The sequence below is a fragment of the Gadus chalcogrammus genome, chromosome 17, assembly GCF_026213295.1.
Source record: "Gadus chalcogrammus isolate NIFS_2021 chromosome 17, NIFS_Gcha_1.0, whole genome shotgun sequence".
Lineage (NCBI taxonomy): Eukaryota > Metazoa > Chordata > Actinopteri > Gadiformes > Gadidae > Gadus > Gadus chalcogrammus.
In genome coordinates, this window is record NC_079428.1 from 9,310,120 (window position 1) to 9,326,672 (window position 16,553).

The following is a 16,553-nucleotide window of genomic DNA, read 5'->3' on the forward strand; positions in this document are numbered from 1 at the left end:
TTAATCAGTAATTGTCTTGTCAAACACACATGGACATGACTAATACACACTAACACTCACACTCACACTCACACTCTCTCTCACTCACTCACTCACTCACTCACTCACTCACTCACTCACTCACTCACTCACTCACTCACTCACTCACTCACTCACTCACTCACTCACTCACTCACTCACTCACTCACTCACTCACTCACTCACTCACTCACTCACTCACTCACTCACTCACTCACTCACTCACTCACTCACTCACTCACTCACTCACTCACTCACTCACTCACTCACTCACTCTATACTCTATTATTATTTAAACCCCAATTCTGCCGCTTCGGATGACAGAGATTACAGCAGGCTTGTTCTCGTTGAGCCATTTCTGCCGTATTAAGTCTGTGTTAGCAGGGAACCTCTTTGTTTTCAGACAACACAATGCTTGGGATTCTCTCTAATGTGTTCTCTGCTGTTTCCCGTTCTCTCGCTCTATGTCTCTCTTTCTGTCTCTCTCTGCCTCTCATCATCTCTCTCTGTCTGTCTGTCTCCATTTCTCTGTTTCTCTGTGTCTCTCTCCCTTATTTTGTGTGTTTGATGTGCCTCCGGCAACAATCCATATCTCTGCTCTTTATTTTCTTTGTTCAGCCGTGCACTATAACAATGTACATGCACATCTTCTGTCTACCTCTACACCACACAATGGGCCTTCGTATGATATTTTAAGGTAAACCTAAAATCGTTCAAGTTGAGAGAGAGAGAGACTTCGTAGACAACTGGTGAAATGTGTATGCTTTAGTGTAAAGTGATATGGGCCTTGCTGGTTCCCAGCGTAAGATGAAGGAGAAGGTGGTGTTTCCTAATTTAGACATTTCTAGATGTTGTTGTTGTGTCACAGAGTAATTACAATTATAACTAATCTTATTGAATATGTGAATTGTGCATATATTTGTCGACAGTCCGTCCACAGTCGGTCAGTTGGTCATTATTCTAGCTTGGTTGTGTCTCTGTTCCATTGTGCATGTTCAATATGATACTTACACTGATAGTCACAGATTTTTCGTCTTTTGGAATCAGGCAATACATCGTCCTCCCTGTTTCATGATTTTGTTAATATTAGGTTAGATGTTTTGGAGCAAGAAATTCAGACCCCTCTACCGTTGTCTTGTAAATCAACACTCTTCTGCCCATCATCTCCATGGCAACAGGCTGGTTTAATGTTTATAAGTTGACACAGTCTTTCACTGCAGTTCTTTTGATATTATAACAGCACTTTTTATAGAAAAACTCTTTATTCAACCTTTTAGAAAAAAAAATAATAACAGCTCGAGTCCTGCGTTATTATGCAGGAGATTCCCCCACCTCACCGACACTGAACGTGAATCCACGATTAAAGAATGAATTTAATTAAACATTTGGGGGTACAACAGCAAAATCTGTTGCCATGGTTGTGACACACACACACACACACACACACACACACACACACACACACACACACACACACACACACACACACACACACACACACACACACACACACACACACACACACAGTCGATGGAGGGAGGGGACTAGGGTTTGGGCTGTGCGTCAGGGAAGAGGTGTGATTGGCCAGCTGTAGAAGGACAAAATAGCAGAAACGTATGTGTGTGTTTGTGAATCAGGATGTAACGTATTGGGCTAACACAAGGTCTATAGGTAGAGTTGTTGTTATTGACTATCATCATTTAAGACCTATATGATGTTTCCTTAAGTTTCTCGAACGTACTAGACTATTCCGAACAATGCTAGGGACCCTTAGATGAGTAGTAAATGTTGTCATTGTGTCCGATAGTGTTCTGGGTAAGAATGGTTGGGCTCTGTAATCTGTATGTGTGCCATATCCATTATGCACTGCGCACCCAACGTTGATTAAAAAAAAAAAAATGAAACAAAGAAAATGATTTCGTCTTTGACAAGTCTTATCGACAAATCAATTAGAGCAGTTCTTAGGCCCTGATCAATAATCCACAAGATCATTCGCCTGTCAAAAACGATGTTGTAGTAACGCCAACTGGATCCGATTGTTGTGAACTCCTGGTACATATAGTGAGGTACCCTCTTCTATAACTCACCTTTAAAAATCTGTAATGATACTCCATCTTATGAATTAATTAATCGATGACCAATGAATCCTGCTATTGATTCATGGATGGCTCACTACGGTGTTATAGACATTTGCTTTATGAGCAGCTAGCAGTCTTGACTCGGGGGGGAGTGGGGGTTAAAGTTAGTGCGCGGTGGTTGTCGGGAGATAAGTGAAGTGCTCTCCTTCTGACCCAAGTGTATTTATTGTGCCTGCACAAGGGCCGACACGTTGTCTTAAAACTCTCACACACAATGGAGGGAAGTAGTGATCAAGGGCCGAATAAAGTGTGTGTGTGTGTGTGTGTGTGTGTGTGTGTGTGTGTGTGTGTGTGTGTGTGTGTGTGTGTGCGTGTGCGCGCGCGTGCGCGTGACCACGTAACGTCGAATTCGCAAGGCTCGCGCACGTATCTCCCGGCACGAGGAGGACAGTGTTGCCAGATTGGGCCAGATTTCCCGCACAATCTGGCAACCCAGATTGTGTGTGTGTGTGTGTGAGAGGGTATTTAGGGAACCTTCGGATCATGGGTTGTTTTGGCCATTTTTGTAAACCTCAGACCCGAAAGACAACATTCCAGTGTGTGTGCGTGTTTGTGTATGCGCGCACACACACAGGAAGCCAAATCCGCCCTCCTACAAAGATCGTTTGTCAGCAGGGATGAAAGACTGGCGTTGTCTGGAACCCACCCTTGCACACATACAGATACACACACACAAACACATGGTCACAGAGAAGCATCCTGGCTGAGTATGGGGTGAGTCAGCAATACATTACATACACTACTGACCTACTGAGACAGGGAGAAAGGGAGAGAGACATAGACTTTGACTGGATATCCAAGTTCAGATTCTAAATTGTGTCCGTCACTCCATCATTCTGTTTCAGTCATTCTAGAACGGGTTGTCTGAGGGTTCTGATCGCAACTGACGCGCGACCATGCACATGTTAAATCTGGATCATTCTTCAGAGTATCGTGAAGTCTTATGGAGGATAATATTAAGCAAGATGCTCCATATTGGCATCCATTTTGGATTCCACCACCAAGCTAGCTGGCTAGTTCAGTTGGACGACTTAATTCAGTTGCATTACGTTGGGCTTTCCCTCTAATCTAAAAGTGCTGTTGGAAGGGAACAACCTATGAAATTGTGGAAATCTTTGGCAGCGAAACAGAAGTAGTACCATGTCGAGTATTTCAAAATGGGGAATAAGCCCGAACTTGAAGGACCTGCAGAGACGACACCCCCTCCCTTGCTAACATGGTGCGGGTGGTTTGATTCCCAAACGTGTTCAAACCTGTTTTCTCTGGATCAACAGGGTGCTTTTAATCCATTAAACTGACTGAACGGGGTCCTGTGAATCCGTAGACCATATAATCGGACGTAGCCGTGTCTATAAACTGAATATAACAATGTGTGTGCTCCCTATGGTGGGCGTGTATCAACAGTGTTTGGGTGAGGGAGAGCGAGAGAGGGATGACTTGGGAGTGGGGCGAGCGAAACAGGAAGTGAATAAGCTGGCGAAAAGAAAGAAAGAGGGCGAGAAAGAGGAGTGAGGGCGACGTGAGTCAACACGTGGAATGTTATGCTCGATCTGTCACAGGAAGTGTGTGTTTATAAAATAAATGGACGCACAGCAGGCAGACACACCACTTTCTAACAAGTCCGCTTTTTGCACGCATACTATTTCACACCTATTCCCCAAACAATGTGTTGCTCTATTTATGGTAAGGTGTCTTGTGTGTGTGTGTGTGTGTGTGTGTGTGTGTGTGTGTGTGTGTGTGTGTGTCTGTGTGTGTGTGTGTGTGTGTGTGTTTTTTAAATACATCTAAAAATGTATTTTTTTCCCACTTAAATCGACCTAAAGATTTGATTCTTCGTCTTTGACATCATCAGTTTATTTTTTTTACTGTAGTCTGATTTTTTTTATTGTAGATTATTTTTTAAAGCTGATTTACTGGAAAGGAATATTGGCTTTGATATCAAATCCCAAGTCAAGCATGATACAACCGTTTTGCTGTTTGAACACAGTTCAAAGACGACACTATATTCTGTTTGGTGAACAATAGGGAAGGTATTAACGGGACATGAGTAATAAAGATATAGGGTACACACACACGACAGTATGGTAAGGTGTAATCTTGTGTTTGTTGGCAGTTCATGAACTTCTTAAAATCAAATATTACAGCCGTTCATGTAGTTCTATTGCAGTGCCGATATATACAGTATATCAGCCTGCCGATATTATCAGCCGATATTTGTGTTTCTTACGTGTATCGGCATCGGCCGATTCATTTATTTTTTCCCCGCAGATTTTTCTTTGCATTTCTTCTAGAAATGCAGTATCAGCTCCAAATATCGGCTCAAGAAAATCAGTAACGCGTATTGGTCATCGTCTAAGGCTGAAAAATACATATTGGTCGTTCCCTAGTGACGATACAACCCCAGTGGCGGCAAAAAAATTAACATGACGACGTGTGATTAAACATTAGGGATCGTATTAAAAAATCACAATGGGTTATAAAAGTAGAAGTTACACAAGAGGGGTTTTGTGTGTGTGTCTGTGTGTGTGTGGTTGTCTCTCTGATTCTCTGCAGCCCGGCACCCTGTCATGTGTCACTCTGAAGGCAGTGGTCACCGGCGAATCAAATTACCCAATCAGACAGCTTCAACTGACAGGCTACCATGGGTCATGCCCTGATTATAACCAGAGTAACTGACGAGGCCATCTCCCGCAGTCTGTGATGCCCGGGCATTCTCAATACACATAAAGCGTATGCTAACCAACTGCCAATTTACAAATTACAGCAGAAGCTAACAATTGTCATTTTTGATTTATCGCTAATAATTTGATATGGTAAAACATTAATTATGCAGTTCCTCCTCATTCATTTATAACAAATTTTATAAGATGTTATAAACAATATTTTTATCACTTGTTATTGAAGTATTGAATTTCCCATTGGGTATGAGTAAAGGACAGGTCCCTACTCCAGACGAAATGCCTGTTTTTGGACCGGATGTTTCCTGATAAGCCCTCGATTGGCTCTTCAGTCCGCCCGTCTGCTTGACTCCCTCACTCCATTGGATACGGTCGTGATAGGGGGTGGAGCTGAAGGGTGGTCTTCCCATCCATAAGCGCGACTATCAGACCCCAAGCATGTGGTATCAGCTGCTGGCCCCTTGTGTTCACCCCCCCCCCCCCCCCACACACACCCCCACACCCTTTGTGAGACTACAGTAGTTAATCTGTGCATGGGGGGGGACAACCATCTCTCTCATCTCTTAAGGTCGGTTCTCCTCTTCCCCTCTGGTGTTGGGGGAGTCAGTTCCCCAGGCCCAGCCGGTGTTTAGAACCAAGGCGGACTCTGGGGGAATGAGGCCCACGGTGGTTGTAGCAGAGGCCAGCTCCCCCGCCGGGAGTACATGGGAGTATGTTAAACCAGGGGCGGTGTCTGCCAGAGCTTGGGACTTAGGGGTTTATCGATGCTGTCATTGACGAGGTGTGTGTGTGTGTGTGTGCGTGCGTGTGTGCGTGCGCGTGTGTGTGTGTGCGTGCGTGCGTGTCCAAACAGAACGTTTCTGGGTTTGATCCCCCATTGTCTATAATCAAACCTGTTGGCTTCCTCGAGCTAGATGACCCCACGACCCCTACCTGCTCCTTATTGACCCGATCCAAACTCACAGTATGTCATTTTGGATAAATGTCGGACATGTTTAGTCACGGATAAATCTCTACACTGGTCTTGACATGTTTTATTGGAGCTGAGCGCCAGGAAGAGAGGGAGGGTGAGAGAGCTCAGAAAGAACCCATATTGGAGTGAGACTCTCCTTTACCACGTCACCTGTGGTTGGCCGGCCAACTGTGTGAGATTGGCAACGGAGCCGGCAGTTACTTAGCAACGGTCACGTGCGCGGAATAGCCGACCGTGGAAAAAGTCAGTTGGCTCCAACTCATCTCATTGGAGTAAAGTTGATTGTTATTATCACGCTGGGGCTTTTAAAACGAAAAGCCTTTTCTGTACATCGAACGAGACCGCTGTCAAACCTATGCTTGCTCGGGACGTGCTCCATCTCCGTGGCGATGCTTGTCAGATTTATTCATCATCATTAATGCAAACCACCGGACCGGTTGGTCTTCTGCCACTTGGGGTTCCAAGCAGACCCCACGCAATAGTGCTTCAGTTTATCACACACACCAGCAAGCCACATGGTTCTTGAAGAGGAAAAATCTGGACAATTTTAAATGATGTCTCAAACAATGGTTCGGATATAGAATCGCAGAAACGGCAAAAACGTTTATTTTACTTTGAAGGCCTAGTTTCGCACAAAAAAGCGTTAAATACATGAAGCCTGATTTAATGTTACACCGACGGTGGCCATCAGACAAGATGTTTGCACTGACGTTGACTCCCAGTATAGCCCTCATCTGTCCTGCATAAACCAACACACACACACACACACACACACACACACACACACACACACACACACACACACACACACACACACACACACACACACACACACACACACACACACACGAACGACTGTGTCTCCGTCAGACGTATTATGTTAATGTCCTCCATGGTGTTAATATCACTTACAGTAATCCCCCCCACACACACACACCATCACTCTCGCCTTGCCTTTTAACCAAGCCCGCGAAGAGCTCGTGGAGGGGTTGCCATGGAAACGGCAATTAGCCTTCCCCACCCGAGTGAGCAGGAAGGAACGCACTGCCATGTTTGGGTGGACGTGCGTATGCAAAATCAGCATTGTATGGACCTTGATTATAAGCTGCTGATGCATTTGCCCTCTTTCTTTCCCTCTTCTGCTTCGTCTTTCTCTTTCTTTCTTTCCCTCTTCTAGTCTTTCTCTTTCTATGCATCCCAATATATAACACAAAAAAAAAAAAAAAAATCGTCTTTATAAACGTTACAATGGTTAGACCAATAGCCATCATTCTTGTGGACCATTGCCCATGCTTTAGATAACCAGTCTTTATATAAGTAGGTAAGTACGGTAGTTGTTCCTTGTTTACTAAGTTTATAAGTGGCCCGATGTTTGTCAGAGTGGTTGAGCCTTCATCACTGCCAACCTGGCCCTAGTAAACCATCCAATAGGGCTTGTACATCCTGACGTGAGAACGCAATGACCACCTCCATTTCAGTATAGAAGTATATGAATGTTAATGGGACTACCTGATGGTGATTTGGACATGGTTTCGTAAGTAATCATAAAATGATTTATCATTATTGGGTGACATTGTTCTGATGCGAGACTTGGCAAAACAACATTTTGGTTAGCCTAGGATACGTTATATTAATGTTTATTTATTATTCTACATTATAACAACTCTCTTGAGTTTTCAGCAAAAAAAATGCACTCTGATGTAGAAACCCTAGGAGTTGACTGATGGGCCAGGAACGTTTGAGTGTGTAAAACGTCCAAATGTGACAACATGCTAATCCATTGTAATCCTATTTAATGTCTTCCTTGTCATCCTGATCTGCTCCTAATCTCCTCATTCACGCCTTAGTGTTGTGGTAATCACTCAATGTTTGCATGCATGTGCAGACAAATCTCTGAGGACTTTTAGAGTATCTCTCACTTTGTCTGACCATGTATATCTCTCTCTTTCTCTCTCTCTGTCTCTGTCTTTCACTCACTCGCTCACTCACTTCAGTTCACATTCATCATGGTTCATGGCGATGTGTGAGACGGTGAACAATTGGGAAATATCACCAGTGTGTTTGAGAGAGACCTAGCATAACCTCTGGTGTATATAGGAGATGGAGTAAGAGGAGATGGTGGTGTGAGGGCCGGGGGGGGCACACTCCTAGAAGTGGAGGCTTGTTGCTAGCCCACCAACCCTCTGGGAGATGGCTTGCCTACTAGCGAACCCTTGGTGACCAGGTGTGTCGCGCCAGATGAGACTCTGCCAAAGACACCAATTTGCCTCTAGGGAGGAGCCATTGAACCCAAAGCGATTTAAACATATTGTCCATGATGTGTATGTTGTGAACGTTATTGTCTACACTACTGCGGAATACAGTTTTTCATTTTGTCCTCCCAGAAATCAGTTTGGGTGCGTATATATTTGTGCTGTGCTGCTACAAAACCACTCCTCAACCAAGCTATGTTCATGCTATAAATACTCAGCGCTCTCTCGATTCGGTTTTAGTGGAAACATTTAAACACTAACCGCACTTAACATTGTGCTCCAGTATTGATTATACGCCGTTCGTTCTCGGTCTGGATGACAGCGTCTGCTAAGAATAACTAAACGCTGGTATCAGAGCCCCCGTTTAACTGGAGTTCATATCCGCGACGCTACTGCTATAAGGTTGTGATAACATGACTGGTATCCATGGAGACAAAAGCAGGCTCCAGACCATAATAATACACAAGCAAGGCCAGGAACAGAGGACTCCATCATCATCCTCCTCCTCATCATCTTACTGGCTTTCTTTCCTTTATTTTTCCGACCAAGGAGCCCTGAACATGCAACCTGGAAAACCCTGGAATTAAACACTTTTCCAGTTGTGGAGTACATCGGAAAAATTTTTAGAAAATGAAAAAAATGGCCCTTGCTCTGGAAAACCCAAGGAAGATATTGAGTAGTGTTTTTGGACCCATTCAGATTGGTTGCACATCTAGGCGTTTATCAGCACACTAACGGCTTGGTGAGCGTAATCCAAAATTCCAACTCGCTTTTACTTTTCGATGCACATTCCTATCACATGCTCCTGCACCATATATAAACACAGTCAGTGTACACTCTATCCCTCCCCTCTCTCTCAGCCGTGGGAACTTGCGAAGGGGAATACTCTGAGTGGGAGGCGGCCTGTAGAATGTTCCGGTCATATGAATACGGCGAGAGAATGCTGCCTTCATGGCCTTGTAAAATACGGCACCGCTGCCCTCGCTGTTACGTAGCGCACACGGCCCGCCTGATTAAACACTGTGTGTGTGTGTGTGTGTGTGTGTGTGTGTGTGTGTGTGTGTGTGTGTGTGTGTGTGTGTGTGTGTGTGTGTGTGTGTGTGTGTGTGTGTGTGTGTGTGTGTGTGTGTGTGTGTGTGTGTGTGACACGAGGCCTAGCGTCAGAGTTGGAGCAGATGCATAGATGGAGTGTAGCGGGTTTAAACAGGATTGTTTTATCTTATTCCAGGAAGGAAATGCTTCTATCTGATTAGATGGGCTAGAGAGAGACGCAGAGACACACTCGCTCACACAGCCACACACTCGCTGGATTAAATGTGTGCTGTATTGATTGCTATCGACGTAACGTCGGGCGGTTTGTGCTCGTTGTTGACTTTTTCATTAGGCTGCTCAGTACACACACGCGCGCGCGCGTACGCACGCACGCACACACATTTGTGTGTACGACTATCTCCCAGGGTCAGGTGACCAAACAGGAAGTGGCCTGCTGCTATTCTGGAATGTTAACTCATCCAGACCTCTCTAGGCAACACTCATGTAAGCTCCCTTCTCCCTCCCCCTCCCCCTCCCCCTCCCACCGCTCTTACCTAACCCTCCCCCGCTTCCTCACAGAGGTAACCACAGAAGAAGAAGAAGGCCTGTGCGTGTGTGTGTGCGCGTGTTAAGAGATTCCCAGCCACCACGGTCTAGTTCTATAGGGGTTAGATCCCCTTGTTTCTTTCTACCAGGGTCATTTAACAGACACACTCATCCAGGGTGGGCTGCGTCGTGGATACAGGTAGGCGGTCGCAGCTTGGGTCAAGGGGTCGTCCTGCTCCATGCCCACAGGTTAGGCCGCGCACGTTAGGGGGATCGAATGCAGAGCCTTTGGGCGCGGAGTCAGACACTGGACTGTGGTTCTTCTGCTCTCTCCGTGTCTTGAGCGTAACGTGAGAGCTTTGGAGCGTGAGCTGTAAAGTGAACCGCAGATCGACTGGAGGAAGGATTCTTCCGTCTCTCGTGGGCGCATCAGACCTGTGTGTGTGTGTGTCTGTGTGTGTGTGTGTGTGTGTCTGTGTGTGTGCAGTCGTGTGTGTGGGCCTCGACCCGGGGAGACGTGCTGCCACCCTTGGGGAGCCTTTCTGAGAGCGACGTTCAGGGGCTGTGGAGTGACTGACTGTAGAACCACAACAAAGGAACAAAGCTCTTCTCCAGACCTAGGATAGACGACATGGCACACACACACACACACACACACACACACACACACACACACACACACACGCACACGAGTCAGGCAGGTGGGGGGGATATGGGGGAGTGTGTGGGGTCTTTGTTCCACACCACAGCGATTACTTTTCCTTCCTTTTCCTCTTCCTCCCAGACGCACACACACTAACTCACTCTCTTTTGAAAGCGTTAGTAATATTTGAACGGCCATCCACTGGATTAATTCCTTATTTATTTCCATCAAGAATGAAAAACATTGGCGCAGCCTTGGTATTTCAAGCGACACGTTCCCCCCAAATACACACACGCATGCCGACAACCACACACCACCACATCAACAACGGTGAACAACGAATCAGGAAAATTTAAATGATCATCTAAGTTGGTTTCTTTGGGTTTTCCTTCCGTCCTACTCCTCTGTCAGACATGAGTACCACCTGCCCTCACTTTAGCTTTTACAACGGCCAGTTACCACGACAACCCCGTTACGAGTGATCTGGAAGGTCCTCGGATAGAAGCATGCTTGCAGACACACAACAAGTCTTATTGTTGAATAAAAAGTGTAGTTTCAGACTACAGAGGAGACACAAAGACACTGCTTTGTCGTTGTGTGCGTGTGTGTGTGTGTGTGTGTGTGTGTGTGTGTGTGTGTGTGTGTGTGTGTGTGTGTGTGTGTGTGTGTGTGTGTGTGTGTGTGTGTGTGGTTTCCAGTGTACTTCCCATTTCTGCAGAACATCGCTTCAGTCATTTCTGTTGTCATGGCGAGCGAGAGAGAGTGTGTGTGTGTGTGTGGTTTCCGGTGTACTTCACATTTCTGCAGAACATCGCTTCAAACGTTTCTGATGTCATGGCGAGAGAGGGTGTGCATGTGTGTGTGTGTGGGTGGGTGGGTTGTTGTGTGCGCAATATATACATGTGTGTTGTAGATGAAAGTCAGCAGTCTGCTTAGATCTTGTCCGTCTTTAATGTCACTGGCCTGCCTCAGTCAACCATAACACACACTCGCACAGACACACAAAGCAATAATTCCCCTCTTCCACTGGCAGATGCGCTTCGGACCCAGCACGCCTCAGCCCAGTAGTGAGGGTGCGGTATAGAACAGCTCAGTTACGGCTCGCGTTTCCACCGCCAACAGTACTCTTGGGGTAGGGCGGGGCTTAAGCCGTATGGTGATAACCGCGGCAGCTACGTAATCATTGCGATCTCATAGCAGCCCCACACAGTGTAGCCTGCTAATAAATCCAATGAAAAGAAGAATGTGCATAAATGAACAAAGAGCAACAATGTAGGACGTCCAAAAAAAGGGCGGCTAACTTTTCCGCAACATTTTCTTCAATAAACGAAGCTTTTGCCATTGTCCAGAAATACCTCGTGAGTACTGCGTTTGTTTGTTATTATCCCCCTGTCGCACGGAAGTGCGATTCTGTCGACCAATCAACGGACGGCTTGTGTAGCTCGAACTTGCCGGCACCTTTTCAGGCGCCTCAGTACCCCAACGGATGAGTACTGCGGGACGAATAACGCTCAATACGGCTCAGTCCGGATCACGGCCACTTTTGGCGGTGGAAACGGGACCCGTGCCGCACCTTTGCAGACTGAACCGACCCGCCCCCTCCGGGGGAAATGCGCCAGGAGGATGTAGCGACACAACTTGTCTCTAGTGTTTCCACACCCTGCCACTCGATCTGTGACCCAGAAGACTGGTTGAAGGCTCGGTGTCTGTACATCATGGGGGTCCCTCTGTCTGTCTGTCTGTGATAAGTGTGTCATTGTCTGTCCTTAAAGTCCACCCATGTGCTTTAACACAGCTATATACACACACAGCTTAATGCCAGTGTGTGTGTGTGTTCCCCTTTTCTGATTTATTTCCACCCGAAAGGGTGGGGGTGGTGTGTCTGTCAGTTACTGCTCCATTCTGCTGACAGTAAGTCTGTCTCTCACCTTTACTGTAAATCCTTTACTCTCACACACACACACACACACACACACACACACACACACACACACACACACACACACACACACACACACACACACACACACACACACACACACACACACATACATCCTGCACATTAAATCCTAATACTATTAAACTGAGCTCACCCCAAAGCTCCCCAGAACCCAACGAACACACACATCACCACGGTAACGACCACCATCACCAGCAAGCAGCTCTCTCTATTAATGCAATTCTGTCCTGCTGAAGAGTTTCTCAGCAGTAATGAGATTACTAAATTATTTTAGGTTAAACTTTACAATAAGCGTACATTCATTTAACATTAATTCACAAACAGTTATTACGCATTAAGTAACCATTAATTAACAATTAACTAATGGTCTATTAATCAATTACCATTGGTGTTCATGTTTACCAATGATAATGTTAGTCTTGGCACTGTCCTGAAAGGGACTACACATCATCCGGGACTGAGAAGTTTCACTGTAAACCGTTATTACGGATATAAACTGATTGATTGCCTCTCATAACAGCACCAAGCCTCATATGCTCTTTTCCTTAGTAGCAGCAAAGACGGGTTAACATGTGTGTTCGCTAGCGTGTCTCTAGTGTAGCTAGTGGGACGGATCACTGTGGGAGACTTCTTAAAACCAGAGGGTTTACAAACTGCACTCTTGAGAGGCTGCAGTCTGGGTCACACCAGGTGTTAGACCAGATTAATAACACGCACAGTGGAATACACACAAGCACAGTTAACACACACACACACATATTGTGCAAGTTGAATCAGGCGAAAATCGACAGAAAGACTTTGGCTCGTTTGAAAAGATGTGTATGCGTGAGTGTGTGTGTCTGTGTGTGTGTGTGTGTTGAAGTGGGGGGGTACTTGGGCAGGTGCAGAGACAGCTGGTCTGGGCTTCTCTAACTAAGGGGAGGATGAGAGAAAACCAGAGAGGGAGGAAGAGAGACTGAGAGTAAGGGGGAGGGAGAGAGTAATACTGGGGGACAGTTCAGCTGTTCAATACAAACTGAAGAGTGTGTGTGTGTGTGTGTGTGTGTGTGTGTGTGTGTGTGTGTGTGTGTGTGTGTGTGTGTGTGTGTGTGTGTGTGTGTGTGTGTGTGTGTGTGTGTGTGTGTGGGGGGTAGCCTGGGAATGTGAATGAGTTGCAGACATGTTTTTTGTTTAATTGAGGAGGAGGAGAAGGAGGCGTAGCAGGAAGTGATAATGAAGGTTAAAGGTCTAACACACACACGCACACACACACACACACACACACCCACACACACACACACACACACACACACACAAAATCGCACCACCACAGGAGCTGTTCAACTTGCCAAAATGATTTTCCACACAAACATGTGGACCCAATATGTAGGGTACTACTAGTTGGATCGTGGGAGGGGGGGGGGGAGGAGAGAGAGACAGGAAGTGGGAAAGAAGGACGGGAGCTTATTTTCCATTGAAGAGACAAGAGCACACGAGACTAGAGAGAGAAACTCTATCGGTTTCTTCCAGTGTCTATTTGGCCCAATCCCATGTCTACCCCTTACCCCTTCCCCTTCCCCTTCCCCCTCCCCCTTGTTTTGAAGGGGGAAGGGGAAGGGGGAAGGGCTAGAAATGGAATTGGGCCTAAGTCTCCCTTTAATTTGATTCACCCCACCGTACAACCCACGAGGGACGCTCCAACGACCAGCGGTGGATTCGGTCATGGGACCTCAAAGCGAGGGACGGCGAGCATGAGCAAAAGGGGTGAACGCTAAACGCTACAAAAGGTCTGCAGACAAAACATGGCTTGAGGAGCTTGAGGAGGGATTTGCGCGCCACACCTTTTTTTAAAAAGGAAGGTTGGCCGTTGGCTAAATGACAATAACGGCATGATCATCAACTAAACAACGAGTCAGCTGGAGGCCGTTGTTGCAGTTTATCCTTTGTGATAGTCAGCATTAAGAGATATAGCTTCATGTTAATATCAGTGCTGTGGTTAGGAGCGACGTATGGCGCGAAGCTCGATAAAGTCATGGCTGACTTGTCACTGATATCCATATAACTTCCCTATTTTCTAGATGTGGATTTTATTTTTCCATCAACCCTCTTTTCTTCAGAGACAGGTTTAAAGTCGACTTGGGTGTTAGCTAGCGTGTCTCTAGTGTGGCTATTGGTACAGATCACTGTGGGACACTTCTTTAAACCAGAGGAGAGGTTTACACAGACACACGAACACCAGTGGTTAGACCAGGTTAATAACACACACATGCACAGTTGGATGCACACAAACACATATACAGTTAGCACAAACACACACCCACAAACACGTCACACACCCACACACACACACACACACACACACACACACACACACACACACACACACACACACACACACACACACACACACACACACACACACACACACACACACACTTCAGTTTATCTGTCAAGAGATATAGGGACCTCCTCCTCCGTCTCCTTTCACCCACACCACTTCCCTCTACGGCTGTATTTAGTGTTTAACACATTTAATACGACTCAGCAAGGTATTATTTGATGAGGAAAGCTTGTGCGTGCTAAATCGATCCATCGATGTGTACAAACTAACCATGTTGGAGGGAAAGCGTATAATTACACGAAGCCATGCTGTTCCTTTGTCCTGATCCTGTTTAGTAAAGGGGTATCCGCTACCCCCTAGTGGTCAGATTGGGGAGTTGCACCCGCAGAACAGCCCCTGCATCTTGAACCTGACGTATATCCATTTTATTGGTAGTCGACAGATAAATATAAACCTGTCAACCATACCGACTTCATCTGGCAGCAACAAGAGTAAATGACTGCTTGTATTTACATATATAGGCTGCCATAGAGGAGTACTGTGTGATTTCAGATTATAGTTTGAGGAATTTCTATATTAGATGAGGCATGTGTGTGGTCTTTTGTTTTGCTGACGCTCTCAGACACAGTCAACCATCAATTAAATGCTCCCACACACACACACACACACACACACACACACACACACACACACACACACACACACACACACACACACACACACACACACACACACACACACACGTATTATTTATTAATAGTAAATGTGGTTGCATGTTTGAAAGCACGATTCAACAAAGAAGCTGAGTCTGACCTTCTTGTGTGTGTGTGTGTGTCTGTGTGTGTGTGTGTGTGTGTGTGTGTGTGTGTGTGTGTGTGTGTGTGTGTGCGTGTGTGTGTGTGTGTGTGTGTGTGTGTGCGTGCGTGCGTGTGTGTGTGTGTTATTGAAGGAGGAGGCCATCCCTGAGCTGGAGATTGACGTGGACGAGCTTCTGGACATGCCCAGTGACCTCGAACGGGCTGCCAGGGTCAAGGTAGGACATGCACGTACGCACGTACGCACACATACACACACACACACACACACACAGCTGCCCTTTAATTTAATGCTAAACAATTCATAATAGCGTCAGACTCCCATCCCATAATATTCTTCTTGTGTTGCAGGAGTTGGTGGTTGAATGTTTCAAGCCCACGGAGGTACGTTCCCTGGATTTCTTTGCTCTGCATCCCTTCAGAAGGTTTAGTAACGTGAGGCTGTTTTTGTTTATGTTTAGACCAACAAAATAAATGTTGTCCCTTGTGTCTTGCCGTAGATCTTCGTGTCCGAGCTACTGGATAAGATCCGAGGGATGCAGAAACTCTCCACGCCTCAGAAGAAATGATAGAAGCTCCAACATCCTGTCCTCATACTCCTCCTCCTCCTACCCCTCCTCCTCCTCCTCTTCCTCATCCCCCCACCATCTCCTCTTAAGTTCCCTTTGTTTACTCTGTCTTCCTACCTCGCCTCACTTCTCCATTTTCCTCAGTCCTCCTCCTGCCCTCCCCGTTTTTCCTCCTCAACCCTACATTGTTTCTCCTCCCTCCCTCCCTCCCTCCCTCCCTCCCTCCCTCCCCCCCCTCTCCTAGGAGAACCCCAGGCCAAGCTGAACTCGAGTCATCGGTTGCTTTTCACGTTCAGCGTTCTCACCCCGAACCACATGGTTGTCGGGGAAAGATAAAAAGCTGTTTGTCCTGACTAGACAAAAGCCGCCGTCTTCATGTTGGCGACAAACGTGTATATTCCTCCTGCTGGTGTTAGTTTACAACACCGGGCTGGAGATTTAGCAGGAAAATTAAACACGATGGCGCCATCTTCTCGTTACCGGAGAATAGATTAATTAATAAGAACAAGAGGAAAGGAGTCGGACGAAAGGGGGGTGGGGTACTCTGTCAAAGCGCCAATCAGCTTCAAACAGGGTTTATTTCTGAATTATTACGTTTTTTTTATTTTT

At 46.2% G+C, this 16,553-nt stretch overlaps 1 protein-coding gene across 1 annotated transcript in view; it reads left to right on the plus strand.

The window, feature by feature from the left end:
* The window catches only part of ppp1r14bb (protein phosphatase 1, regulatory (inhibitor) subunit 14Bb), an 18,725-nt gene extending 2,563 nt beyond the window's left edge, over positions 1 to 16,162 (plus strand). Inside the window, exons 2-4 of the mRNA XM_056575400.1 lie at positions 15,510 to 15,593; positions 15,727 to 15,759; positions 15,876 to 16,162. Of these exons, the coding sequence (XP_056431375.1) occupies positions 15,510 to 15,593; positions 15,727 to 15,759; positions 15,876 to 15,944 (186 nt within the window). The 3' untranslated portion in view covers positions 15,945 to 16,162. The remainder of the gene's footprint in view (positions 1 to 15,509; positions 15,594 to 15,726; positions 15,760 to 15,875) is intronic.
* The last annotated feature ends 391 nt before the right edge of the window (positions 16,163 to 16,553 follow it).